This window comes from Myotis brandtii, unplaced genomic scaffold (assembly GCF_000412655.1).
Source record: "Myotis brandtii unplaced genomic scaffold, ASM41265v1 scaffold207, whole genome shotgun sequence".
Lineage (NCBI taxonomy): Eukaryota > Metazoa > Chordata > Mammalia > Chiroptera > Vespertilionidae > Myotis > Myotis brandtii.
Window position 1 is genome coordinate 458,884 of NW_005357736.1, and position 11,029 is coordinate 469,912.

Consider the following 11,029-nt stretch of genomic DNA (forward strand, 5'->3'; position numbering starts at 1 on the left):
TTGTAGGTGAGGCCGTCCCCGCAGTTGAACAGCTGCTGCGCCGTGAGCCCGTCGTCAGGCACGTAGGACGTGCCCCCGCTGATCAGGTAGTCGGCCATGGCAGGGGAGCGCGCGAGTCCCCGAGAAGCACGCCGCAGAGTCTGCTGGCGTCAGGGCCGCGCCAATATACACCCGCGCTGTCGTCAGTGCGCCCTGTGCGTCGTGACGTCAGGACGCGGCGCGCGGGCGGAGCCGGCACGCCCCCCTGGGCGGGACAGCGCATGCGCAGAACACGGTCTCGCGCACAGCGATTGGGCTGTGGCGTCACTGCCCCGCCCCCTCCCTCCGCAGAGCCCCAGCCGTTCAGCGAGCAGGCGCGGCTTTGCTTCCGCTGCTCCGCCCGTCTCCGCCCAAATAAAGAGGCATTGTGCACCAGCGTGTTGAAAAGACGTGCTTGTCATTCTTAATAAACAGCTAGATTAAGAATACATAAGAGAAACAGAGTGGTATCTTTATATGATACACAAGTGTATGTTACAAGAATTCCATCAGGCACAATAGCCTCAGGTTTAAGGCCTCAATGTTGGGCCAAAAAAAAAGGGCATGGTAGAGTTTACTTTAACATCTAAAATGTCACTTGTCATAAAGGAGGGTGTAATAGAAACTGTCTTTAATAAATCATAATTGAAGTTCCCCTCATTCTCTTTCCATTAAGATGCTAAGTTTATGTCTGAGCATAAAAGAAAAGACCGGTCCCCTGTGGCCAGCGGAGTCGCAGGCAGAGTGGAGCCAGCTGGGGCGAGTGCCCGCAGGGTCCACCCGCCATGAATCCCATCTTCCTGGAGGAAGGGAAGGGGCCACATTTCTCCAACAGTCCAAGCCCTTTCCCCAGCCCCAGACAAGAGAAAGCAGCCAGCAACGTTGTAGGACACCTGGCTCTCAGGACCCGGAGCCTGTGGCTGAGCGTCTGCTGCAGCAGGTTTATGAAGATGCACAAGGGGCAGTTTCCTTTTACATTTTAAACAGAAGCAGTCGGAAAGGCTTCGTAACTACACCAATAAAAAAAGAAAGAAAAAATGGAGGCCTCTTCTTTAGTGTGAAAGTCTGTCCGTTTCTTCCTGGCTGCTCTCCCTAGCACCATGGCTAAGGGAGTTCAGTGCATGGTGCTTGCGTTGGCCACTGCAATGGCCTCCTGAATTTCCCGTATCACCAGGATCCGAGTCAGCATCTGTCCCATCTGCTCTCTGCTGATAGGCTGAACCGAGTACCAGATTGGGCTGTTGGGGGCCACCACCGGCTCCGGCGTCAGGTAAAAGGTGTCATTCCGGCCTTTCACACTCTGGGGACTGAAGAATATGTCAGTAAAAGCTGGTTAAAACCACAATCTCAACCCTCCCGCCTGAAACTCCCAGACAGACATCTGCAAAAGCTGGGAAGGCAGCTGCTCTGGAGGGAGGGTGGCACAGCCACACACACAGCCTCAGGTGCCAGGGCAGCTGCCTCTGCTGTGCCGCCCTCAGATGCCAGCTGATTCCGCTGACCTGGGGCTCCCGGGCTCACCTACTCGAGTCCAATCATGTCCGACTTGGAATAAGCTTTACCGCCCAGGGCTGTCTTCCAAGTCTTTGCTCAGGTTGCTTCCTGCACCCAATCCTCTGAGAATTCCTGCTCTAACTGAGGAACTCAACCTGGGCCCCCCACCCTCAGTGCTGTGCTGTGCCTCTCTCAAGTGCATAGCACACACCGTCCCCTCAGCTCTTCATCCATCCACTCAGGGTTACCAAGGGCTCCTGTTTGTCAGTCCTGCCTTAGGTGCTGATGGTAAGGAAATGAGCAAGACCCAACAGGGCCTCCCTTCTGGGGCTGACAGATAAGGGGAGAGGCAGACAGAAGTTAAACACTCAGACACACCCAGGACACAGTGCGACAGACGGAGCACCTGAGGGCACAGGTAGGGTGTGAAATGCTTCCCCCATAAGGTGCTTGAGAACCGGTGGGCAGGAGCTGACTGCTAACTGGGTGGGGTGGGGCGGGGTGGGGTTGCCCAACAGGGAAGAAACCTGGGCCGAGGCCTCGAGAAAGGGAAAGCACGGTGTCCGCAATGGAGAGGAGCCAGTGCGGCCAGAAAGCCAGAGCTGGCTGGATGCGAGGTCAGCAAAGGGGAGGAATGAAGGGCCTCTTGGCCACGTTAGGATCCTGTCTTTGTAGAGCAAAGAAAACCACTGCAGGTTTAAGTAACACAAGACCTTCAACGTAGAAAGATCATTCTGACATTGCTGGGAGTGTGACAGCCCAACGCCAGGCGCAGCAGAGCACAAAGCCAGGGAAAGGAGTCCCCCTTGGATGGCGGCAATGACAAAAGGTCAAGCCCCAGAGACGCTCACCGTGGGATGGAGGCAGCCTGTCTGTACCGCCTCCCTCTACCTTCCTCTCCTCTCCAGGAAAGGGGCCCCTTTAGGACCCCAGTGCCCAGCACATCACGTGCTGTGGGGGAAGCAGTCAGTCTGCTTCTGTACCCAGCTTTCCTGCAGTGTTTCTCCTCTCAGCTGGGGACTAGAGAATGCCTCTGCACACAGGCACCCCGCACACAGGCGCCCGCTTAGAAGGAAACCCCCTCACCATTTAAAGAGGTAGAAATCGTACAGCTTGATGGGACATCTCAGTGGATTCTCAGGATTTTCCGTCTGTTCTGCATACATGTCATCTGTAACTACAAAACACACCAACCACAGACATGGTGTCAGACTACTTTAGCTCAGGCCCAGCATCCCAACTAGGACATGTTGGAAGGAGAAAGGGTGTGAGGAATGGGCGGTGACTATGAAAGGAAAAGACAGCTATCTTTTCTGGGTCATCTCTGCTTCTTCAAGAGTCTGACGTTTCTGGCCGAGGAGAAAGGAATGGAGAATCGCTATCCAGCAAGTCCCAGCCCCAACTCATCGCTAGCCCCTTGGCACAGAGCGTGGCAGGGCGAGGAGCCCCGTTTCTGCAGGCCCCGCCCCCTTCCCTACCTTTCTGGCCCGTCTGGTGTATCCCAAGTGCCTTCAGGTACCGAATACTCGTGCTTTTGTCCTTAGGGTTGGAGGGGTTCTTCTTTGTCTGTCGCAAGACCTTGGAGAAGGCCAGCTTCATGTGCTGGTCCACCGTCTTCAACAGGAAGTACCTGCACCGCAAGTGAAAGCCAGGCAGAAGGGAGGGTGCCAGGAGGAGACCGTGACTTACCCTCTGCCGTCAGTGCTTTAGAAGAGCCAGGGCCCCCACTCCCAGGACATGGGCAAGCCCCACCCACACACACTGTCCGTGGAGAAGTCACATCAGGACTGGTGGGGGGGTCTGGCGAGGCTGCCTGCTTTCCGTGGCCCAAAGGCTCTCAAATGTGTCAAAAGAACTCAGTCGGCCTGGAGAGCTTCCACCCTCTTCGCGGGGCAGCTGCCGGCAGTGGCTAAGGACGGAGCCTCTAGAACACTTACTTGGTGTTAAAGAACATGAGGGTGGTCAGCAGGGTGGAAGGGGAGTGAGCCCCGAGCTGCTTGCACTCCCACAGCATCTCCTCGGTCACGTGGCTGGGCAGCACATAGCCTAGGAGGAACAGAGGACTGCTGCAACCGGGGCTGGCAGGACGAGGGTTAGCAGGACGAGCCTTCCTGGGAGGCACAGTCACCTCGGAAGCTTTTAAAACACAAATGGTTTGGTCCCAACACCATTTCCTAAGTTGAGAACCACTGCCCTGCTCTTACTGGATGTTAGTTTTTCCTTTCACCATGAAACAAAAAGATAGGCCTCAGGGAAAGTGAAACCCCAAACTGTGACCCACACTCCGCATATGGGCGTACTTCTCCGGGAAGAAGGCAGAGCTTCCACCAGAATTTCAAATGTGCTCAGGGCCCAAAGCACAGGTACGCCTGCCTGCTTGCACTTGCTACACCTTCTTCAGAAAGGAAGCCGTTTGCAACCCCTCTCAGGTAAAGGGGAGACTGCCATCCAGTACCGGTGTCCCCCACAGGGCAGGTGTTCCTGTAAGACCCTGTTACATAAGCAAGTTGAGAGCTGGGCAGGGACAGAGGCCAGGAGTTTAATCACCAAGCCCCTTCATATGTTCATTCCGTAGTCAGTGTGCAAGTGTCTGTGGGCCAGTGCCACTTCGCAGAAGCAGGGAAAGAAATATTCTGCCCAATACATTCCTCTCCTCTGCTCTCGCCACAGCTGGCCCTCTGACTCCACCAGTGCATGTCCACCTCTTCAGGGCGCTGCCTCCGCTCTTGTATGTTGTGGTCTAGTGACAATGAGCTCACCTTCCCTGCTCTTAGACGTGTCTGGAGCAGGGTTGGTGGCAGAAGACAGTCGTCCCCAGAGAAGGCCAGCCCTAGGAGCGGTCCCGGGCACACTTGCACGCACTATTTTCTCGGGGTTCACTGTGCCACCTGGTGTCACGTTCCCCAGCTTTAATTGCTTCTTTAGCAACACAACGTCGCCTGAACCTTAGGGAAACTCCAGGCGTGGGAGAAGGGTGACAGAGACAGAGCCATCACAGAAAAGCCTCAGAGTCCCGATTCTGAACTACAAGGATCAAAATGATCAATTCTGTCTTTTATATTTTTGGTTCTGCCCACTTTAAAGACCTAGAAACAATGACCAGCCCAGGAGCAATGAGCACACCTGGCATCAGATCTTGGTTTGGTCCTGAAATACCATTTACCACTAAACACATCAGGGTCCACGGAGAACAGACCGATGCCGCACTGGGACAGGAATGTCCGAGATGAGCCTGAAGCATGTTGGCAAACCAGAAATCATGGAAGCAGGGTTGTGTCAGAAGAACTTAAGGGCTAATTTAAAGAAACTCCAAGTGATCAAAGATGGGTCAGTTTGCACATCAATAAAGATAACGACTGGGAGGGGGCGGAAAGGTAACTGCGATGGGCTGACTCATATTAAATATGCTCACAGTCACTCATTCATGATGATGCTTAGAAACAAACAAAAACCACACAGCTACTTGGTTTCACTGAGGGAAGCTGGTGAACCAAGTCCGTCCTGTGAAAACTGCTAAACAGGAGAACAAACAAGCCCTGATCCCCCCTTTTCTATAGTTTACATCGCCAGGACTTCAAGAGGTTGGCAAGGAAAAGTTTCTCTGTTTTTCAGCTAATAATGAAGAAGTAATAACATTATAATACCACCTTTTGCAACTAATGAATCAATGGATACAGACATTAAGGGCATCTGATGAAAATAAATAACTCATCTATGATGTAACCTTGCCAAAAAGGAAAAAACACACACAAAAGAACAAAACCTGATCAGTTGAGTCTTTATATGCAACTACCTATTAACTGTAAATACAGGGAAGAGAAGAATAAGTCAAACTACACCACGGGGATGTAATCAGCAAAAAAGTAAACGGTGTGACAATTTAAAAGGCTAATTTCTTCCATAAAGTGCAAGAAAAAAAACAAGGGGGAAATTAAAGATTAAAACTAACCATTAAAAGGTATACCCAGCAATTTCAATGTGTGGAATTTATACCTTGACTTAAACAAAATTATGACATTAGAAATTCAAAGAAGGTAGATTTTGATGACATTATGGAATTATCTTTTTTTTTTTAAAAAAGGTATGAGAACGGCATTGTGGTAGGTCAATAATACATACTAAAATATTTATGAATAAAGTGTCTGGGACTTACTTCAAAATAATATGGGAGGGGGAATAAGTAGTGTATATATGAAATGAGATTTGCCATGAACAAACAGTAGGTACATGGGAGTGTCATTAATCTCTTGTTTACTTTTATATGTGCTTGAAATTCCACAATAAAAAGCCTTAAAAAGCGAATTCTACACAGCGACACTTGCCTTAAAAATGTGCAAATCATGAAGCGTGAGTCACGGATTCACTTACCGGTCTCTGTTCTAACGACAGAGAGGCCTCCCTCCTAAGGCCCCAACACTTCCATTCCCTTGTGCTTTGTTCTTCAAAGCACTTACTTAATCACAAATAATTTGGTGACTTCCTGTCTCGCCGTCATACTGTAAGGTCCATTTTGTTCACTGCAATATTATTATCTATATAACTGGAATACTGCCTGGCACACAGTAGGCACTCAAAAATACATAACCAATAATGTTTTTAAGGTTAAGCATGTAACAAACTAGTAGTGGTGATCGAGGTTAACCAGACTGTTTTCAACGCAAATCCCAAGGAGCGTGACTGCTGGATCATAAGGCAAGAAAACGTTTACTTTTTTATGAAAATGCCAAACTGTCTTCCAAACCAAAGTGGCTGTGCCACTCTGCATTCCCACCAGCAGTGGGTGAGGCTCTTGGTGCTCCCTGGCGCCATCTGGTGCTGCCAGGGAGGGTTTCAGCCTTCGTCACAGTGATATAGCGGCTTCTCGTTATTTTATAAAATTGCAACTTCCTGGTGACATGTAATAAGCATCTTTTCATGTGCTTGTCTACCACCTGTGTACCTTCTTTAGTGAGGCATCTGGTTCAGATCTTTTGCCCATCTGTTACTCAGGTTGTTTGTTGGAAGTTATTCCATAGGTGAATGGATAAACAAACTGTGGTACATCCATACAATGGAATATTATCAGCAATAAAAGGAAATGAGCTATCAAGCCACATTATACATCATTGAGTGTTAAGAGTTTTTTGTATATTTTGGATACCAGTCCTTCATTGGATATGTGTTTTTCAAAGGTTTTCTTCCAGTTTGTGGCTCGTTTTTTTCATTCTCTTAACTGTTTCACAAAGCAGAAGTTTTTAATTTGAATAAAATCCAACATTGTCAATTTTTTCTTTCATGGATTACAGAGCTTTTGGCATCTTCTCTCTATATAAAAGCCTAAGCGACCAGCTGATCGACGACCAGGGGGCAGACGCTCAACACAGGAGCGGAAACCACAGGCATGGAAACATGGAACAGACTGATGAATCTCAGAGGGAAGGGGGGAGGGCGGGAAGAGATTAACCAAAGATCTTATATGCATACTAGAGGCCTGGTTAATGGATTTGTGCACCAGTGGGGCCCCTCTGGGGATGTCAGACTGCTGGTTTCGGCCGATCCCCACAGGCAGGCCGAGGGACCCCACCAGTGCACAAATCCGTGCACCGGGCCTCTAGGTGTATATAAAAAGTCATCATCAAACCCAAGGTCACCTAGATTTTCTATGTTATCTCTAGGAGGACTTTAATAATTTTGCATTCTACATTTTGGTCTGTGATCCATCTGGAGTTAGTTTTGTGAACGGTGTAAGGTCTATGTCTAGACTGATGTTTTGCATGTGGATGTCCAGTTCTAGAGCCTGTTGAAAAGACTATCTTTTCTTCACTGAACTCCCTTTGTTCCTTTGACAAAGGTAAGTTGGTTATATTTTTGTGGCTCTATTTCTGGGCTCTCTGTTCTGTTTCATTGATCTGCCTGCCTATTCTTTCATCAAAAACCTGCACAAAATGTTTATAGCAGCTTTATTCATAATTGCCAAAATTGGAAGTTATTCCATAGGTGAATGGATAAACAAACTGTGGTACATTCATGCAATGGAATATTATCAGCAATAAAAGGAAATGAGCTATCAAGCCACAAAGACACACACAGACATTAACGCATACTGCTAAGTGAAAAAAAAATCTGAAAAGGCCACAAAATAAATTATTCCAACTATATGACATTCTGAAAAAGGCAAAAACTATGGAGATAGTAAAAAGACCACTGGTTGCCAGAAATTCTAGGGGAGGCAGGGAGGGATAACTAGGTGGAACATAGGGGGTTTTAAGGTAGTGAAACTTCTGAATGATACAGTAACTGCAGACACATGCCATTACACATTTCTCAAAACCCACAGTATGTACAACACAAGGAGTGAACCCTAATGTAAACTACAGGCATTTAATTAATAATGTATCAATACTGGCTCATCAATTTTAACAAGTATACCACACTAATACAAGATAATAATTGGGGAAACACTGTATGGGGGATATATGGGAATTCTCTGTACCTCCTGCTTAATTTTTCTGTAAACCTAAAACTGCTTTAAGAAATAAAGTTTATTAGCTCGAGCTGGTTTGGCTCAGTGGGTAGAGCATCAGCCCATGGACTGAAGGGTCTCAGATTCGATTCCAGTCAAGGGCACATCCCTCGGTTGCAGGCTTGATTCCTGGCCCTGGTCGAGCCTATGCTGGGGGCAACCAATCCATGTGTCTCTCTCACATCGATGTTTCCCTCTCTCTCTATCTTCCCCTCTACCTTCCATTCTCACTAAAAAATCAATGGAAAAATATCCTCGGGTAAGGATTAACAAAAAATAAATAAAAATAAAGTTTCTTAAAACAAAACAAAACCACCTCAGACATTCTACTGCAAAACTCGTGTTCTTTCCGATATGACACACTACCCAGGAAGTTACCTGTAGGTAAAGCAACAATTGTGTTCTATACAGGGCAGAGCAAAAGTAGGTTTATCGTTTTGAGGACTCGAAACAGTCTTTTCTTGTATTATTATTATTTATTAACTAGAGGCCCAGTGCATGAAAATTCATGCACTGGAGGGGGAGTCCCTTAGCCTGGCCTGCGCCCTCTCACAGTCCGGGAGCCCTCAGGGGCGGGAGACGACCCGGCGATCAGGGGAAGGCAACGCCTCCATCACACCTCTGCTGCTCCCACTGCCTGCAGGAGCCTCGGCCGGCCCTGGTTACCTGAGCCTCCGGCAGCCCTGGGTGGCTGGGGGGCTGAGGGGACTGGGGGTCTCCGGAGATGGGAAAAAAAGCGGGCCCGGCCTTGCTGCGCGCCTGCCGCCCCAACGGGGCTGAGGGGACTGGGCACCGCCATCTTGTAGCTGTGGGCGCTGCCATCTTTGAGTGCATGGCAGTCAATTAGCATATTCCCTCCTTATTGGCTGTGGGCGCCGCCATCTTTGAGTGCATGGCAGTCGATTAGCATATTCCCTCCTTATTGGCTGTGGGTGCCGCCATCTTTGCGACGGCGTGAGGGTCAATTAGTATATTCCCTCTTTACTAGATAGGATTATTGAATTATTTTCCACACAAACAAGTGTAAACCTTCTTTGGCCCCACTCTGTATACATAAAACATATGTAACATGAGCAACCTACAGATAAAACAGTTAATAATTCTTATTTTTTGCAATGATTCTAATTTTAATAGGAAAAAAAAGAGTAACTACCCCACACTCCGCTTGGCCCTGTTCTTGCCACACTGGGACCAGCTGGTCCTGTGCCTGGTGAGCAGTGCCCCTGCCACAGCAGGGCAAGCAGTAGAGGCCGATGCTGGTGCCCAGGTGTACAGCCCCCTCACCCCCGTGCTGTAGAGCCAGGCACACAAGCGGCTGATCCTTCTTAAACCAGGTGGGAAAGACATCCAAGTACTAGGAAGACGCTTACCCAGTGGAGTGACTCGGGGCTGAACGTCCTTGAGAACTTCATGTAGCCACTCCGTGAATCGAACGTAATAAAGATCTGAGAAAATGTCATCAACCCGTCCATTTTCAAAAAGATACTAAAAGAAAAACAATCAAGAAAAGTTGTTGGTAGTCTCTCGAGTAAGACTTGCAGGGGAAATACGCGTTCTTTTACCAGGTACTATCACCTCTGCCTACCCATCCCCCTTAATAAACCTCCATACCAGGTCAAAACCGTCCAGCACGTGACTCGGCCACAGTACACGCCGGATCATGTGAACCAAGTCTCACGCACTTGGGCACACTCTGTGAATGCGATTTCACCCGGGCAAGGCTCTTATGGCAGCAAAAACATGGTGCCGGCTCTAGGGCCAGCCTCCTGTTGGCTATGGTGTCAGTCAAATAACTCATGTGAGTCTTTTAACTTTGGGGGCTCAGTTTCCTTGTCTGTAAACGGAGATGCCTGAGCCTGTCTTCCAGGACTGGGGAGCACTGGGCATGAGAAAGCATGGGAAGCAATTCACCCAGTACCCCGAGTGGCCAGGCAGACTCTTCTCAGGTCCGGGCAACAGGTGCGTGCCACCAGCAGGTGCCTTTCCCAGCTCATGGGGGGTTTTCCACAAGAGCATTCAAACACTAAGACACCCCCCTCAGCCTCCCAAATTGCCAGTCTACAGTACATCCACCATGCTTCATCTTAGATGTCCTGAAAACCTAAAATCAATAAAAACATTAAAAAATAAATACATAGCCCTAGCCAGTTTGGCTCAGTGGATAGAGCGCCGGCCTGCGGACTCAAGGGTCCCAGGTTTAATTCCGGTCAAGGGCATGTACCTTGGTTGCGGGCACATCCCCAGTGGGGAGTGTGCAGGAGGCAGCTGATCGATGTTTCTCTCTCATCGATGTTTCTAACTCTCTATCCCTCTCCCTTCCTCTCTGTAAAAAATCAATAAAATATATTTTTTTAAAAAATGATCAAAGGGATGACCGAATGCCAGGCTGTGCACAGCAGGCTCGGGTGAGCGGGACTGGCAGCAGGCTGAACTGTTGACCTCTCGGAGAGAAAGAGAGGTGGGGCTGATTAGCAGCTGCCATGGCTGCTGGCAAGGCCCAGAGAGAGAAGCAGAGTCTGTTCCGCAGCCTCTGTGGCAGCTGCTGATCAGCCCTTGCCTCTCTCTCTCTCCAGGCCTTGCCAGCAGCCTAGCCTCTCTCTCCCTCCAAGAGGTCAACAGTTCAGGCCTCTTGCCAGCAGCCTGGGGTGGCTGCTGATCATCCCCACCTCTCGAGAGGAAGGGAGAGGGGGAGAGAGAGAAATAGAAACATCAATGATGAGAGAGAATCATCACTTGGCTGTCTCCCACTGCCCCACCCCAGGGTTTGCGCCTACAACCTGGGCATGGGCCCTGACCCAGAATCAAACCATGACCTCCTGGTTCACAGATTGACTCTCAACCACTGAGCAACACCAGCTGGGCTGTTGGTTTCTATATAATAAATATAATATGATATAAGTATATTTATTTATTTATTTGGTAAGAGAACATTTTAGGGTAAATTACAGAGGTAGAAAAAGTAATTCCTAGAAGATGGGCTTAGGAAACAAGTTCTAGAGATGAAAGAAGAGCTTG

General features: G+C 48.9%; 2 protein-coding genes across 4 annotated transcripts in view; both read right to left on the minus strand.

The window, feature by feature from the left end:
• The window catches only part of IMPDH2 (IMP (inosine 5'-monophosphate) dehydrogenase 2), a 4,936-nt gene extending 4,838 nt beyond the window's left edge, over positions 1-98 (minus strand). For both annotated transcript variants that reach the window (XM_005865351.2, XM_005865352.2), the window contains exon 1: positions 1-98. In XM_005865351.2, the coding sequence (XP_005865413.1) occupies positions 1-98 (98 nt within the window).
• A 319-nt stretch (positions 99-417) lies between these two features.
• QRICH1 (glutamine-rich 1) overlaps positions 418-11,029 on the minus strand; it is a 31,631-nt gene continuing 21,019 nt past the window's right edge. For both annotated transcript variants that reach the window (XM_005865358.2, XM_005865356.2), the window contains exons 6-10: positions 9,385-9,499; positions 3,450-3,558; positions 2,991-3,142; positions 2,599-2,689; positions 418-1,325 (exon numbers count right to left, since the gene is read on the minus strand). In XM_005865358.2, the coding sequence (XP_005865420.1) occupies positions 1,133-1,325; positions 2,599-2,689; positions 2,991-3,142; positions 3,450-3,558; positions 9,385-9,499 (660 nt within the window). In that variant the 3' untranslated portion in view covers positions 418-1,132. The remainder of the gene's footprint in view (positions 1,326-2,598; positions 2,690-2,990; positions 3,143-3,449; positions 3,559-9,384; positions 9,500-11,029) is intronic.